Raw genomic sequence first — 17,954 nt, forward strand, 5'->3', positions numbered from 1 at the left:
TAAGCCCTTATTGCTAAAACCTATATTTTCTTCTTAAAAAAGGAAATCGTGGGGATAATAACAAGTATCACATTTGAGACATATCCCGATAAATGAAGATTATTTTTTATTATTTTTCTCTTGCACAATCTGAAAGTTTTATTTGATTATCAAACCAACCCAGATAGTTTAAATCTAACATGATCTTGATTTTGTAATTAAAGCGGTCATCGAGCGTAAAGTTGTGGCCTCGAACAGCTTTAGTAGGGGAACGTTTATACCCCAACGCCGCCGAATGGCGTTACGCAAGGCCACGAGTGTGGTGGAATTCCCGCCCAAGCGAAAAAAGTCGGTGTCGGGGGTGTACCCGGGGGACAATACACCCTGGTTTGGTAAATCTGGGAGTAAATCCATCCAAATGCACAGCAGCTCATTCTCCATCTCTAGTAGCTTGGAGTCGCCAGTGTTGCTGGTTGGTTTAGTGGGAGCCGTAGGCGGAAGTTGGATTCGGTCCAGGGAAGCACGGTCGAGCTTCCCGCTGGCTGTTGTTGGAAATTTCTGCAGAGGCAGGATGGCGGCAGGACACATGTAACTGGGAAGGGGAAGAGACGACGCCAGAGCCGCGAGGAAGGCAGCATCGCTGTCTTTCCTATCTTCCTTGCTGCCCTCATTAAGGACGGCGAATGAGACCATCATCTTATTTTCGCCAGTTCCGCGAACCGTGGTAATCGCTTGGGAAACTCTTCCTCCAGACGATCTGACTATTACGGACGAGACTTCGTCGAGCTCAATGCGGATGCCACGGATCTTAACCTGGGAGTCGTCCTGGATCCGTCCGAGGATGACGAGTGAGCCGTCCGGGTCGAGAAAGCCCGAGTCTCCGGTCCGGTACATCTTTGTGTTGCCGGGACCAAAGGTATCCGCGACAAAAGATGCACGGGTCAGGTCCGCTCGACCCAAGTATCCGAGGCCAACGCCCTCGCCGGCGATGTATATCTCTCCAGAACTGCCACTGGGGACGGTCCTACCCGCTTGGTCGAGGATATAAACACGGGCATTGGCAAACGGAGGGCCGACAGGCCATGATCGGCTTTCCTCATCCCTGTGATTACCCCAGTACTCAATGCGACCAATGTTGCTAATCATGCACGTCTCGGTGGGGCCGTACATGTTGAAGACGTCAAGCCTCCTGCCTGTGGCATTTTCCAAAAGCACAAACTGCGCGGCCAGCTGCGCTGAAAAGGGTTCGCCACCGACGCCCACGGTTTGCAAGTGTCTGCACCGCTTGATGATTTGCTCTTCGCCGTCATCACAGCCGGCGTCGCGCGGGTCGTCACGGGCCTGAAGTATCTGCATGACCTCGGTCTGCGTCCCGGTCATGACTGTGACTTTTTCCCTCTCCATGAGCAGAGCGAGCGCGGCCGGGTCGGCCCTTTGGGCGCGAGAGGCAATCACCAGCCGGCTTCCTGTGGCAAGGCAAGGAAAGATTTGGACCTGGGACATGTCGAATCCGGGCGAGCTCTGCTGCAGGACCGACTCGGAGCCGTGGCGCAGGGCGAGGGCGCGCGCTATCGAGCCTGAAATGGCCACATAGTTGCCCTGCGTTAATATGGCGCCCTTTGGCGTCCCGGTGGTACCACTAGTGTATATTATCATGGCCGGAGCGTCTGGTGTTGATCTGTTGACAATTCTTGCCCGTGGCGCAGACGTTGCCAAAGATGTATCTACAAGCTCGAGCTTGGAGTCCGAAGATTTGCTCGACAGCCACGATGCGACCTCAGCCGTTTGGCTGTGATGGAGGATGACGGTAGGTTTGCAGTCGCCAACCATTACAGCCATTCTTTCTTTGTGGTTTCTTGGGTCGATGGGCACGGCAACCCCAGCAACCCTCAGGACAGCCAGAAGCGCTGCAATGTAATCTGCTGAAGGCTCAAAGAGTAGCACACAGACGAAATTATCATCTTCTGAAGCAGTCTTTGTTTTCAGAAGTAATTCACAAATGTTGTCTACCTTCCTCATCAGTTCGCAGTACGTCAAAGTTTGGTCTCCATCCGATATTGCGGGGGCGTCGCGATACTCGTCTGCTGCATTATCTATTTGTCGGGAAATCGTCGATGCCCAGACTGGGTGTTCGGTGGCGTCTTGCAGTGTAGCCGGAATGGAAGGTCTGGGGGCAGACAAGGAATCCGAAATCTCCAGATTATCGATGGTCATGTGCTGGCTCTGACTGGCCATCTCAAGCAGCCGGCAGTAGGACCCAAGGACGCTCTCGGCGGCGTCGGCGGAGTAGAGCGACTCCCGCATCACCACTTCGATCAGACAATCGCCGTTGGGAGACTCGCTGATGTTGACACATAGATCATATGGGTTCCTGCTGCCATGCGACCGAACATATTTGACCTGGCACCCGGCGATGTCACCATGGGACAGCGCGCCTAGGCGGTAGTTGATGACCACTTGGAAAAGCGGGCTGTGCCGTGAGGTGCGTGGAACTTTGAGTTGGTCTAGCAGTGCGTCGAACGGGACGCCGGCGTGCGAAAGGGCTGCGAAGGCCTTGGACGAGACCCTCTTGGAGAGGGCAGCGAATGTATTTTGGCTCTGGTCGCCGTCAGGAGAAATAGACAGGACTATCGGTGCAAAGTTGATGAAGAAACCTGCCGTGCCGGAGAAGTCGGGCTCGCCCTCGTTGCGCATGCCCCGCCCCGAATCGCAGATGCCGATGCAAACCTCATCCATGCGCGAAAGACGGCAGACAAGAATCGCCAAAACGCCAAGGTGGAAATGAAAAGGTGTTATCTGCAGCGAGCTGCTTGCTCGGCGGACACTAGAGACTAGAACGCTCGTGAGCATGCGCTCGGAAGTGGCGTTTTTGTAGCTGTCGGTCGGTTGCCGGGTCGAGACGCGAGCCATGGGGAGCAGTGGCATAGCCATGCTGCCTCTGTGGCCTACTTCTTGGGCCCAGAACCGGACGTCGTCGGCAAAACGTCCCTCCTCAACCAGATGGCGTTGGCGGACTGCAAAGTCTGCGTACTGGAGGGGAGGAGGAGATGGTATCGATGCCGGCCCTCCATCGAGTTCGTATTCCCTGGACAAGTCGCGCAAAAGTATGATCCAAGTCATACCGTCCATAACAATATGGTGGCTGCCAATTATGAACATGTGTCGGTCGTGGGTTAGCCTGATCAGTGTCACGCCTGTGCAGACCCCGTTCTCGAGGTCCCAGTGGCGCTCCCTAATGGCTTTGTACTCTGAATCTATAACATTGGCATGTTCATCAAAGCCTCCGTTTGCATCCACGAAACGAAAAGTACAGGCTGAGACGGCCCTAACGGTCTGCATTGGAAAATCCGTATCGGGGTCAGTGTAAAAGCTGGTCCTGAGAATCTCGTGGCGTCGCGTAATCTTGTCAAACGCTTTTTGCAGCCTTTTGTGGTCCAGATATCCATTCAACTCGTACATGGCCGTCTCGTTATACGTGGTCGGGTCCTGCAGAAACTGATGCATAAACCACAAGCGCTCTTGACCAAAAGACATTCGAACCGTCCGTTCGACAGCAGAGGGCTGGCTTGAATTCGTCCCTTCCCCATTCTTGTTGGGATGAAGAGCGAGGTCGTCAGTCTTTGAGTCTGAAGTCTGGGATAGTGTCGTCAAGGGCGTGGTAGCCGCAGGCGAGCTTTCATTGGCGTCTGTGGCTTTTGTTGTGGATGCGTTTGGAGACGAGAAAACGTCCATGTCGGTGCTTTGGAGGCAAGTTTGAAGCTTGGGGATTACAGCGGCCCCGACCTTCTGACTAGTGTCAGGAGCCGGCGACAAGTCGACAGTGGTAACTTTCTCTGCAGAGGCTCTGACCTTTGACAACAAGCTGGCGGCAGAGGACGAGCAGATGGATTCACCAGTGGCACCCCCAAGGATCTGCAATACCGAGACCTCTGCGCCGACGGTATTGCGCAGCCACGAGCCAACTTCCATGGCTAGCAATGAATCAATGCCGAGACTGATCAGTGACCCATCCATGTTGATGGAGCCGGGTTGAAGCTGCAGCAAGTTCTCTAGCTTTTGTGCCAGCGCTGCCTTGATCCTGACAATAAGCGTCGCCTCATCCATGGTCGCAGAGATGGTTGCCAGTGTGGCGCGGAGATCGTCGAGGGGCGAAGAACCCATACTTTCAGCATCTCCCGTAACTTGAGAGACACCGTGGCCCAGAATAGCTGCGCTTGGCTTTCCTTTGACGAAGAAGGAAAATCGAGGTTCGGCTGCCCAGAACGGCCGATCCGCCTCGTTGCGGCTCTCCCGGAGACCAGTAATAACCTCCACATCGCCGATAGTCTCCTGGCTGGCACGGCCGGCAACGATTGCCTCTGCAAATATCACGTGAAGCTCGTCCTCCGACATGGCCAACACGTTCATGCTACACATATTTCGATGGACCGAGGCCTCCTGGCGCGCCACGTAACCCAGCTCCGAAATGAGCCCGATATCGAGGACGGAACCAGCCAGACCCCTGCGTCTGCGGTCTACAGCAAGGCATGTCATGAACAGGTTTGCCATGTGGTAGTTGGACTGGCCCGGAGTACCAATGACGCTGCCGGTGGAGCCAGTCATGATAAAGAAGTCGAGAGGGCCGCTTTCTCTCTCCAGCTGCGCAAGGGCCCGATCGAGGTTTAGGCTGCCATCGGCTTTGGGCTTGAGTGCTGCGACTACTTGGTTCACACCAAGGCTGCGAAAGAGACCGTCATCAAGCACCATGGCACCATTGCAAACGCCGGCGAGTGGTGGCAAGGCTGCATCGTTACTGATGTCGTGGATTGTCTGCTGAACACTGGCAAAGTCGCCAACGTCCATGGCGCGCACGACTACTTTGGCGTCGTACCTATCGGCCATATCCCGAACAAAGTCATGACTGACGGAGGGATGGCGGCTCGCCAGCACAAGGTGTCTGGCGCCGCCCTGGCGTATCATCCAGGTGGCTAGAGAGAGGCCGACCTCACCTGTGAGTCCGACCAGGAGGTAGCTTCGGTCGGGTCGGAAAAGATGACTCCCAACCAACGGTTGGACGCGGCACGCGACTTGGCCATTCTCTTGTGGTTGCGGTCTATTTTGATCATGATGCGCAGTCAGCTCATAAAAACTCGTCAATGAGATCCAAGGGATTTAAAACGGATTTACCTTTTCAACTTATCCTTTTGCCAATCTAGCGTTGGGATTGAGAATTCTTGGTCAAGGGCCAGTTCCTCGAGATTTCCGAGCGTGTACGTCTTGGTTACAATTGCCATGGCCTCACCGGCTATGCCACTTGCACTCTCAACGGCGGATTTCAAATCAAGCACATCGAAATGATGTTCGGTCGAAGCGCCCTGGGCATATTCCCACTCGGGCACCCCGGGAGGGCTGAAAATCGATCCGCAGATTAGTTTCTCGACTTGGACGGCTGACTGGTAGCTGGGTGGCAGCTTGTCAGGTCCTTCGTCGGGTGGCCCGGCCGTGATTATAGCAGCGACCCGTCCAGGCAGCGCGTCGCGGATCACTCTCGCCGGTGTGTGGGGGTGCAGAAGTTTGACGCGGGAACCGGGGGGAGAAATCAATGATGAAGTCGAAGTGCGGAAAATACGGACGCCCTTTTTGGTGGCGGTGCGCTCAAATATTTGCACGACAACGTCGGGGAATTCTCCGTGCATCCAGACAACATGGCCGCGTGGAGCCAGGCGCAGCCAGGTGGCTGCCAGCAATGAAATCCCGACGAGTGCAAGAGCAGCATGTGCATAACTTGATAGACTCTGGTCGAGACCTGCCAAGGCTTTGGCAAGCTCTTTGGCCATCTTGCCGTCCCCCTCATCAATTGGAAGCGTGTGGTGGGCAGGGACCCACACCACTGACGCGTTCAGTGGGAGCAACGCTAAAACAGACCTCGATTGGGCCACCCCCAACGCGAGGTACAGGGGCGTATGCAGGGGGTCGACGCTTGCCACAGGCACCAGTGTGGAGAGACAAACGTCGATCGCGATATTATCGGAACTTGCCCACTCGATCCTCGGCCTCGAGAACAGCTCAAAGCCGGAGCAAGCTGAACTGGGAAGCTGCTCTGCAGCGGTACCTCGGGCCTTGCGCGAAAGAGATGGCCGCACTTCGACGGTGCTCTCCGCCATGGATACGATTTTGGTAATTGAGCGTCGGCCCGAATTGATTCGGTCGTTGCGCTCGCGGTCATGCCGGATGCGCGGGATAAATAGTTTGTCCCCTCGAACCCGCAGCTCCGTCTCATCGGTCCAGCAAATATCATCATCTTTAACCATGGCAGGTGTCAAGACCAGGCGGAGCAGGAGTTCTACAAGCATTCTGGCGCCGAGGCAGCCTGGGCTGGCGCTGGGTTGCGACTCCTGGCACTCGTCTATATCCACGACCTGGATCCGCAGTGACCGGTGTTCGGTACGCAAGCCACGTGCCAGGCCGTTGATCATGCGCGAAAACGGATTGTTTGACTGCGCATTCTTTGTTACTGCAAGAACTGCGGCGGCGCTCGAAAAGAGGCATTTTAATCCGTCCAGCACGGAATCGTCAACGGTGGTTAATGGCGCATTTCCGTCTTGCTCAAGTTTGAAGTGAGGCCTGTCTAGTTCGGACAGCAAAAGAACAGTGGCACCCTGGGGCAGAGTTTGAGGGCTTGTGTTTCGAACATCGGCGATAAAGACTGGTTTGCGGCGTATCCCCAACGGTTGGAGATGGTTTTCGACATGGTGTGACAAAGTGGCCCCGCCTCCAACGATAACTAATTGCACCTCATCGACTAGACCATGGCCGTGACCCAGTGGGTCCCTGAGTGCCATGATGTTGCCGTTCACAGCCTGCGTCACAAACGATGTGCAGGTACGCAGGCGCCCGTCCGGCTGGTCGCCCTTGAACACATCCAGGCCAGAAAAGCCCGCCTCACGCAGCTTGATATCCCAGGCCTCCTCGCTGAGCAGTGGTCCCCTTCCCATGCGGCACTCACGATCCTGGGCCTGCCACCAACCATCTAGTCCGCCCATGATGACCTGGATACGCGCCAAATGTGATGTTGGCTCCACGGCGACAAGAAAGCCACCTGGCTTCAGCAGGGACCTGATGCGGACCAGGGCGGCCGAGATATCCGGGGCGACGTGGATCACGTTTGCGGCAATTATAACGTCGTATTTTATGTCGTCAGAGAAGCCCTGGTCCTCAAACGGCAATGTGATGTCCAGAAGCCTGAATGCCATGCGGTCAAGGTCGTGACCGGCATCTTGGACTCGCTGTTTCGCCGTCGGGAAAAACCCCATGGACACGTCGGTAAACGTGTACGACCCCTGGACGTCTGGACCAATGGCATCCAAAGTCGCGAGCATGGTTGCCCCGGTGCCAGCTCCCAGCTCGAGAATATCGGCGTTGGGAAATCGATGCGATATGGCTTTTATATACTCGGACACCTGCCTCTGGGTGTTTCGCAGGCCCAGGCCCTCGCGGTAGAACTCGCTCAGCATGTCGTTGGCGAAAAGGACCTCCAACATGCTCTTTTCGTTGCGGAAAACAGGACCTATTTCATCGTTCACCGCCTTGAGAACACGGAAATCAATCTGGTGTTTGTGCTGCTCCAGTATCATCTCGATTGTTTCTCTGGTGTCCTGGGCAAGCCACCAGGCCTCGCACGGGTAGAGTTGACCGTTTCGCGCCGACACCATCAGGTTGCGTGATTGTTCGACAAAAAGCTGCTCGTGCGGCTTGAGGTTACTGACGCCAACGGCTTCTGCCTCGGACACGATGGTTTGGCAAACAAACAAGGAGACGCGCTCTGCCGCTTCAATCAATGAATCTTGTGGTGGGTTGTAGTTAATTGGGAATTCATTCTCGCCAACCATGATGTCGGGCTGCCAGACTGTCGCACTGAAGAGAAGACGGTCGTTGGACGGCGCGGCCCTGTTTAGTGCGGCCAACCGTAGACCCTCGATCTGAACCAGAGGTCGGAGGTCACCGGGCCTCCGCCCTAGGATGTACATGGTGACGTCGCCTTCAAGCTTTGTATGGTCCTCCATGGTGATGTTGGCGTCGGCGACAAGTTCGACTCTGGACAAAGACTGATCCGAGATCAGCGCAGAACGGTTCGGATCCACCAAAATCCTGTCTATCCTTTGCGGCATATATGCAGTCCACAGCTTCTCGGTCCGCGGGTCCGCCATTGCCCCCAGCAGTGGTTGGATACCGGTATCAAGCAGTGCCGGGTGCAACTGGTCTCCCCATCCGTCGAGAATCTCAGCTCTATCCCACGACGCGACGCCCGTGGCAGCTCTGTGACGACGTTTCAGGGAGTCGAGACGGCGAAAGGGGCCGCCGTACTCGAGACTCAACCCCCTCAAGCAGCTGTAAAAGCCTTCGATGTCAACCTGGGAGGTTAGCTTCTCGGGTATGCTGCGAGCTGGAATGACGGTTGCAACACCCAGAGCCGCAGTCGTTTCGTCGCCCAAGGTCAGGTGCACAGAGCAAAAGGCTGTTCGCACAAGATCACCAGTGTTGGGGTTTGTGCAGATGTAAAAGGTAATCTCAGCCTCGACGATGGACGATTGCTGCCCTTTGGCCTGCGTCCTCTGTGATACCTTGGCCGAGGTGACAACCTCAACTGGGCTGCCTCCATCCGGCACGTACAAAGTACGCTCCAAAGTCAACCCATAGGCCTCCATGGACACGAGTCGATGGCCACCTGCGCCGCAGAAAGCCGCCAGGTGCCGTGACACCTCGTCAATCATGACGATGTAGCCCATGCCCGGGAACAGCGCGGCACCCTGGAAGGAATGTCCGCGCAGCCACGGCATGTCCTTGAGGCTGAAAAAGTTGCGCCACCGAGGCTCCCAGTCCGAGTCGTCCGGGCACCGCTGACCGATGAGGGTCTCACGGAATGAGGAGGGATTGGGCCGTATTGTCTCTGGTGCTTCGCGCAGTCGGTGGTTTCGCGAAATTCGCGACTCGCGCCAAAACATGTTTTCGTCGTGGTCCCAGGCGTATGGAGGGAGTTCGGGCAGTACTTGGTGCTTGCTGTCCTCCCCTCTCGGTCCCTTGGTAAAGTCGACAGCTGTGCTGCCGAACCGACACCACAGGAGCCCCAAAGCCTTGGAGATGCTAACAAGGCCGTTTTCGCCGCGGTTCAGAGCCCCGCAATAAGGCAAGGCTTTGCGACGGGGCAGATGTGGCTGGATGGACTGGCCAACCGGACCCTTGAGGGCCGGATGCGGGCCAACCTCAATACATGCGTCAAAGGGGCCTCCGTTAGTTAGTGCAGCGACGATGGCGTCCTCGAACAGGACGGGCTTGACCAGGTTCTCGTTCCAATAAGGGCCGGCGAGTGAGGTCAGAAGCTCCGCGGTGCCGTCGTCGCCGTTACGACTCGCCCAGTATCTGTTGGCGTGGCCGTCGACGCTGGAGATCCAGACGCAGTCTCTGCGTGCGGGCACCCTTGGCTTTATCCCACAAGCCCTGAGGGAATCTAGATAGGCGTCCGCACAAGCCTGCATGTGAGGAGAGTGGTAGGCCTTGTCTGTCTTGAGCCTGCGAGCTGTTGTGTTTTGTGCCTTCAAGACCGCTTCTGCTTCCGCCACCGCACCAGCATCCCCCGACAAGGTCACGCTCGACGGCGAATTCTTTGCGGCCCGCCAGAGCCTGCCTCTAAACCTGTCGCCATCACAAAAGCGGGCCGCGGCGTCCCATGACAGACCCACGGCCAGCATGGCACCGTTGTCATTAGCCAACCTCGATGCGTGCAATCCACGGTAGTACGCGATTCGCACGGCATCCTGCAGTGACAGAAACCCCGCCGCGTACAATGCGGCCATTTCGCCCGAGGAATGGCCCACCACGGCGGCAAAGCGGATACCTTTCGACGCCAGCACGTCGACCAGGCCGATCTCGACAGCGGTCGTGGCGGGCTGCGCAAGCACCGCCTCGGACATGCGGCTGTCTTCTTGGTCGGTTTTTAGGAGCTCCGCCTTGAGGGACCAATCCGGTGCGTCGGGTAGGTTGGACAAGGCAGCTTCACATGCCTCGATCGACCTGCGGAACACAGGCTCTTGTAGAATAAGCTCTCTCCCCATGGCCGGCCATTGCGCCCCTTGGCCGGTGAAGACACCAAGCAGCCCAAGGCCCTCTGACGGTGAGACGAGGGGCTGTGGAGGGGCGTGGATGCATTCGACTGACTTGTCAACAGCTGCCGTTTGCAGGGCCTTTTGCAGCTCGTCATTGGATGCGCCTGAGATTGCCAGCCGCACGGGGAACTGATTTCTGCGTGTTCGCAGTATCCAAGCCAGATCTCCCATGTTGAGGTCTTGGTTCTGTTCGAGGTAGCTGGCCAATCGTTGAGCGTACCTCCGCAGCGAGGTCTCGCTGCGGGCGCTAAGCAGGAGCTGTGTTGACAGCAATGGTGACGGGCAATCTCTTTTTTCTTGCAAACCCGCCACAGCCGCCACGCCGCCATGGAACCCCTCGACGATGACGTGCGCGTTGGTTCCGCCGAACCCGAAGCTGTTGACGCTCGCACGCCTTGTCCCTCCCGGACCGCCAGGGTCGGGCCAGGCCAGGGCCTCGGTCGGTACACGCAGCCGGTGGCTGAACTGGACGATCTTGGGGTTGAGCTTCACAAAGTGCTTGTTTGGCGGCACGACTCCGTGCTTCATAGCCAGCAACACCTTGATGATGCCCGCCAGGCCCGCGCACCCTTCCAAATGGCCCAGCACGGTTTTGATGGAGCCGACCAGCAGCTGCTTCCCATCATCATCCTCCAGGCGGCCATCGCTAACCTCGTGACTGCCAGTAGAGAAGAAGTCATCGGGTTCACCGCCATCGCTCTCGGTGGAGAAGAAGGCATCAAAGACGCCATGGGCCTCGACCGGGTCGCCGGCTTGCGTACCTGTGCCGTGACTGTATTGACAAAAGGGGAAAAAAGGCTTGACGTTAGCAAAAGTTGTGCGGGTGGGACAGCAGACATAAAAACTAGGGTTCGTAACAAAGCAAAAGCATGGAACGTGGGGCGACTTTTGTACTAGAACTAGCAACATACGCTTCGAAATACTGGCATCGATCTTCCGGTTTGAGTGGGTTGAGACCAGCCGACTTGTACACGTCCTTTATTAGTCGTGCCTGTGCCCGATAACTAGGCATAGTAATGCCCGGAGTGCGGCCATCAGAGTTGACACCCGAGGCCCTGATAACACCGTGCACCGGATCACCGTCTGCCAACGCCCTGCTGAGAGGCTTTAGAAACAGCGCGGCGGCCCCTTCGCCCCTCGCGTATCCGTCCGCGCTCGAGTCCCACATTCGACAGTGGCCGGTAGGCGACAGCATGTGCAGTTTGGATTCGCTGATAAACATGTCCGGGCTGAGGATGAGGCAGGACCCGGCCACGACCGCCATGTCCGCACAACCCGTCCGGAGGTCCTGACACGCGAGGTGAAGGGCAACCAGAGACGAAGAACAGGCGGTGTCCAGGCAGACAGATGGTCCGCGAAGGTCGAAAAAGTGAGATATGCGGTTCGCCAATACCGCGCGCGACGTACCCGAGGCCATGTAGGTAGAGACGTCCTCGACGTCGCGCGTCGGGAGTTCAGCGTAGTCGGCCGTCATGGCGCCGACGTACACGGCGCAGTTGGCCGCCTTGAGTTTATCCAGTGGCATACCCGCACTCTCGCTCGCCTCGTACACCGTCTCGAGTAGCATGCGCTGTTGCGGGTCCATTGCTTCCGCCTCGAGGGGGCTGATGCCAAAAAATGAAGCGTCGAAGAGGGCCGGGTCCAGATCTTCCGATAGGAAGTATGCCTTACCGACGGGTGTGCGGCCGTGTCTGTCTCCGTCCGGATGATAAAACTTGCGCAAGTTCATCCGACCTGGCGGGGGCTCACGGGAGAGGTCCGCCGCCTCGGCGGAGGCCGCATCCTTGAGGATGGTCCATAGCCGTGCGGGGGTGTCTGCGCCGCCAGGAAAGCGGTTGGCCAAACCAATAACGGCAATTGGCTCAATCATGGTTTCGAAAGCTGGATATTCCTACCTTGGTGGCGAGGACTGGGTTTTGCGCCCGAATTGAGGACTTTTATAACTTATAACAGGGGTACTGGACAGAGAATGTTGGGCGGGAAATGTGGCATTTGTGAATTACGAATTTAGTTCATCGTTATTAGAATCATTGGTATTAGCTCTGAGAGTGAAATGAGAGAAATAACATTTGCAGTACTTAACAATCCAACGAGATTCGCCTCGGCCCTGCTGTACGTAACATGTGCGCAAGAGGGTTGTATCATATCACACCCTACATTGAATCAGACATGACTGAAGAAGCCACATAACTAAAATCGCGGTTTGTTAAGTTGGAACCTCCTACGAGCCACCTGTTTCGTTGAATCGCGAAACGCGCGTTTAGTTTAACCAAGGTTTTAACAAGCTGTTTCGTGCGGATATTCGGGCAAACCAGGCTTTTAGGACGGATTGAATCAGGGTTGAAACCATTCCCTTGTCGTTATATTAGCGCTGGATGAATAACATCTAACATATAAGTAGGGTTATAAATTAATTGAAGGCAATTAGAATAAAGGGGCCTTCACTCACAAAGTTTAACAAAGTAAGGAAAAAGTTAATTTCAAGGCTCATCCCTCAAACTTAACGTTCCACAGTTTACTCCATGTCGGTATATCCCTTCCAGTGTGACAGTTAGTATTATCCCAATAATTACTTTGCTTTTTTTAATCACTTGTATTAAATAGTTTCCTTACCAGGTTAACAGTCTGGCTGTAATAAGGTATGATAATTTACTACCTGTAACCTTCTTAGGAAAAGGTTGATAATATTAATATTAAACTTCAACCGCTGCTGCGTATAATCGTATAGTCTTAATATTTAAACTAGGACCCCCTTGCTGCGCAGAGGGCCGAGCGCTTCGTATACCTTACCGGACACATGGCTTTTTAGTAGTCTCAGGGCTCATCCCTGAAGCCCGTAGCTCCGCAATTGAGCCTGTGGTTCAATTGCGGCTGTATAGTGTATATTGTACTTGTGGGTCCAAACTAGTCTCAGTGCTCAGACTAGACCCCTTTGCTGCGCAAGCTGGACCGTGCGCTCCATGTACCTTACCAGCCACATGGCTTTTCGACCAATTACATTGGCGGAAAAGATAGCGCGCTCTGAACCGAAGCGATCTTTGCATGGACCCACAGGTACATTGCAAAGCCGCAATTGAGCCACAGGCTCAATTGTGGAGCTCGGGCTTCAGGGATGAGCCATGAGACTATAAAAATATAAAGGTGTGCATTTTTTACAACACGCTTGCTGCCTCATTCTGACAACGCAAATCCGCAAAAAAACGAACCATCCACTCTCGGAAGCACTCGTCCACCCAGTCAACCAGCGCCCTTAAATTTGCAAGCAGCTTATATATCTCGGAAAGCTTCCACGTACCACATATGGGCCCGAATGGAACCATGTCAATCCTCTCGCCGCGGTCACACGCAAAAAACAAACTCCAGTTGTAATGCGCAACCAACAGCACAGGTAGCGTAACGAAGTGCTTGCCATGCCCCGGCGGTATAAATTTGTGCATGCGGACGTGCCACGCCGCGGTCCACACGCCCAGCTGGACCAAACCGTAATTTTCATCGCCTTAAAAAATCTTGGTCTCAATCGCAATGTTACGACCAGACAGTTGGGCCGGTACCAGAGAGGCCAGGTGGGGTCACACCCCTCCTGACGACACCCGCCCAGAGAAATCACCGACCGGCAGAAAGAGGATTACATAAGAAGGAATCACGTGACCTCACGTGATTGCCAAGAGAGTGATCTCAGTGATCATTGAGGGATCACAACAGATCAAGGGAAGTGATCTCTGCGATCTGTGACAGATCAGGAGAGATCACATTCGGAACATAGTCTATATAAGGCACGCTCATTACCATGTAGATAGATTCGATTCTAGGATTGCTTAGCAGCAATCAAACTCTAGTTAACCTCAATACTTACTTGAGAACGATCATAACTTCACCCCCAGTCATTGAGAACCCCAGTTACCCAGTCAGACGCTCAGTTGCTTCAACCCACTGTACTTTACCATAAGAACAGGTTACCCCGATACCTTGATCGTAACATTTTGATTGCTCCTGTTCAGTACTTTGCCTTGAAGCATACCGAGCAGTATCCGACAACATGTCTTCCCAGACGTCTAAAAACAACACTCCCAGCACCCCGGCTACAAGCAGCAAGGCGGCCCAAAAAGCCCCTGCTCGGCCCAAGGACGATAGCGACAGTGATGACGAGGAAGACCAGCTCCGTAGGCAGGTTGCTCAGACCAACCAGGAGCTCCACGAACAGACGCTCCGCGCAACCCAACTCCAAGAGGAACTCCAGGCTCTCCGAGCCAGTGCTAACGTTACCTCAACCCCTCTTGATGGGCGCGAGAGACTCAAGTTTAACCCCCCAGCCACATTCGATGGCACACCTGGACAACTTAAAGGGTACCTTGTACAGGTACGCACCTACCAAGCATTCCATTTGGAAACTTTCCGCAGTGAAACAGAAAAGGTGGTACACGCGGCCACTTTCCTCCGAGGACGAGCCTTGTCTTGGTTCGAACCTCTGTTGCAGGAATGGCTTGATGTACCCCCCGAAGAACGACGCCAAGAAGTTACCGACATTTTCTCAACCTTCGCAGGGTATGAACGCACCCTCCGTTCCTTGTTCCAGGAACCCGATGAGAAACGACAGACCGAACGAAACTTGGCCAACCTACGACAAACCAAGTCAGCCTCCGCTTATGCAGCCGAATTCAGAAGGCTAGCAACAAGGCTGGATATGACCGAAGAAACCAAGATCCTCCAGTTCTACCAGGGACTGAAGTTAGAAGTAAAAGACGAGGTATCCAAGCTCGACCGACCCGAGGATTTCCTCGAGTACGTCGAACTTGCCATCAAATTTGACAACCGGATTTACGAACGCCGACAGGAAAAACAAGGCGGACAGCGAGTGTTCGTCACCTCAATTCGACAAGCCAACACGGGACGCAAGTACCAACACCCCCAACCCACATACCACAGAAACAATGGTGGATGGCAGCAGCCCCGTCACATGGCACCCCAGACCTACAGTACAGTTTATGGTACCCACAGTGGACCCATGGACCTTAGTGCCACACAACACAAGAAGCCCCGTAAAGACCCCAAAAGTGGCAAATGTTTCAAGTGCGACAAGACAGGGCACATCGCCAGAAATTGCCCGAGAAACCAGGAAAATATCCCTGATTTTAGGGGCAAGACCGAAAAACCACGAGGATTTAATGCCACCAATCACCAGCAATTACGGCCTGACCAACACAGCACGATAAGCTGGACCACCTGCTACGATGACAATTGCATGGTACACAACAGCTCCAAAAACGACGCAGGATGGTACCCACAGAAGCCCCGAGGCACTCGAACCCTAGCAGTAGGAAACCGAGTACCCCTAGGGACAGGACAACCAACGAAGTTACACCGACAAGAGACCCAACTACCCGAACTCACGGACTCGGATGCCTCCGGAGAATCGGATGAGGAACCTTTGGGACAAACCCACCACATCAGGACAACCAATCAATCCTCAACACAAGAATCAAGCGAGGATTCCGAGGAAGAGTCCAGCGAGGAAGAGACCATGCCCTCGAGCCAGTACAACGCAGCAAGGGAAAACAACCCCTACATATACGAAAAGAAGCATATCGATTTATACCGAGACGACCAATTAGTACAGTTTCCCGGATTGCCACTTCAGGCACAGATCCGACATCCTACAGGACCAGTTAATGCAACTTTTGGAGACCACCCGACCTTGGACACCAAACACCCTCAACACGCAGAAATCTTTTGGGCAGAATGTTTCCGAAACAACTGTGGACTCCACTTAAACAGGAAGATAATCCACAACTTTTTCCCACGACGACGCAAAGCAACAGGCATTTACGAAGTACTTGGGGGCTGTTCGTTGTGGGCCCCCTCAAAGAGGGGGTTACAAAACCTTGATTTTCGAAAAAACCGTGGGCCACCCCGCATTAGTTTTTTACCTAGAAAATCGTTAACAATTTAACTTATGCCGAGTGTAATCCCGTTCCATAACAACACAATTGCACTTACCGCAAATATACCTATATCATGACGTCCCCAGAATCTCAAGCTATCTTAGGAGCCCGCATGTATGCCCAATATGTCGAAACTCACCGCAGTAGGGCGGATACCGCGCGGGAGGGCAGATCCAAGCCAGAATCGCTACGATCGTTCTGTAAAAGGAACGGTTACCCGTATTCGAGTACTCAGCGGCATGCTCGTAATCTCCTGATCAATGGCATTCCTAAGATATCGATAAAGCGCAGCGGGCGGCCTTCATTGTTGACTGATGCTGAAGATCAAGCTCTCGTTGCGTATATCATGCAGCTTGATAAACTTGGTGCATATCCCGACTCACAACACGTAATATCTGCGGCCAATCTGATGCGTCAGTCACGTATACCGCCCTGTGGTCCAATTCAAATGAACTGGTACGGCCGTTGGCGTAAAAAACACCCGGAACTGCGACTTACCAAACAACAACCCGTCGAGATTACTCGCCTTAGTTGGGAGCAACAGATCGATCTTGTGGAGGCCTGGTATCGCCGCACGGCGGCTCATGCGGTAGAGCTTGGGATCACGGCTTCAGCGGCCTGGAACGCTGACGAATGTGGTACTAGAATCGGTGTGAGAGATGGCCGGATACCGGTATTGGTCGTGACGAAAAAGAGGCATGAAAAGCCACGCACCGCGGATCCGGCTAACCGTGAGAGTTGTACGTTGATAGGCGGTGGCAACGCTGTTGGGCAGTCGCTACCGCCCTTCTGTATCTTCACAAAGTGGCCAACGAGCGATTGGCTTGATCTGGATCTGCCTGAGGGTATCGTTTTTACGCGGTCAGAAACGGGGTTTTCCAACGGAGATATCCAGCTCACCTGGATACAGCATTTCAACCGGTATTCGTGGCCAGAAGTTGCTGCCGTGCAATCGATCGGATCTCCCACGTTGAAAGAGTGGTTTGGTCATGACTTTGACGTCAGATTCGACTTTGTGAACCGCACTGCGGCCAAAATCGATCCAAATTCACAGCGGGCCAAAACACGTATTTGGAGGTGGCTTTTTCTCGACGGCTTTACCGGCCACTTTGGCATGGAGATACTTGATTATTGCCTCAGATTTGATATCGAGATCGTTATTTTACCGCCTCATTCAACGCATTATATGCAGCCCATGGACGTATCCGTGTTCACTCACCTGAAAAACGAGTTGCAGGCGGTCCTGCATGAGCATATAAACACCGGTATTCCGGTGTTCACCCGCTCAGATTTCGTTGCTGCGATTCGAGTAAGTCGTTTTCGATCTACAGGTTAATTTAGCGGTAAACTGATATATCTTCCCTTAACTTAGCGCTGCTGGCAAACGGCTTTCACAACTGGCCACGTAATAAGCGGTTTCCAAGATACAGGCTTGTTTCCTGTCGACGGCACCAAAGTGCTCGCCAAACTGCGTGGCCACGCCACGGCAGCGAATACACCGCGATATCCGGACTCCCTTCCTACCGCTGAACGATTTTCACGGGCCAAATATGCGGCAAGCCGTATGGCGGCCAAGGCGCACCACTTTAGTTCAGATACCGTTGATGCTATCTCGGATTTACAAGCCGTTGCCAACGAGGCGATCATCCTACAGCAACGCGTTGCCCAAGAGCAGACGAATAAGCAAAAACGCCTTCAACGCGCTTCACGTTACAAAGTCAAAATGACGTTGAAGTCAAAAGACAAGCAGTTCCAGACCGCTAATACGTTAGAAGATATGCGGGTCGCTCACGAAGCCAAACAGGCGTTGATCGAGGAAACAGCCCTATACCAACAAGAAAAGTTCGTCAGAGATGCGTGGTATAGGGATAAGAATCAGGCTATTCAACGCTGGCGA

At 54.3% G+C, this 17,954-nt stretch overlaps 2 protein-coding genes across 2 annotated transcripts; both read right to left on the bottom strand.

Moving 5' to 3' along the window:
* Positions 1-94: 94 nt before the first annotated feature.
* MGG_09589 (polyketide synthase) lies at positions 95-11,988 on the bottom strand (the record flags this gene model as incomplete). The annotated part of the gene is made up of 3 exons (XM_003721453.1): positions 95-5,071; positions 5,146-10,890; positions 11,030-11,988. The coding sequence occupies 3 exons, from the start codon at positions 11,986-11,988 to the stop codon at positions 175-177; spliced, it is 11,601 nt and encodes a 3,866-aa protein (XP_003721501.1). The 3' UTR covers positions 95-174.
* Positions 11,989-13,204: 1,216 nt separating this feature from the next.
* On the bottom strand, positions 13,205-13,555 carry MGG_18092 (uncharacterized protein; the record flags this gene model as incomplete). The annotated part of the gene is made up of 2 exons (XM_003721454.1): positions 13,205-13,243; positions 13,325-13,555. 2 exons carry the CDS (start codon positions 13,553-13,555, stop codon positions 13,205-13,207), a joined length of 270 nt encoding a protein of 89 aa, XP_003721502.1.
* Positions 13,556-17,954: the final 4,399 nt, after the last annotated feature.

This window comes from Pyricularia oryzae, chromosome 7, assembly GCF_000002495.2.
Source record: "Pyricularia oryzae 70-15 chromosome 7, whole genome shotgun sequence".
NCBI classification, from domain to species: Eukaryota; Fungi; Ascomycota; class Sordariomycetes; order Magnaporthales; family Pyriculariaceae; genus Pyricularia; species Pyricularia oryzae.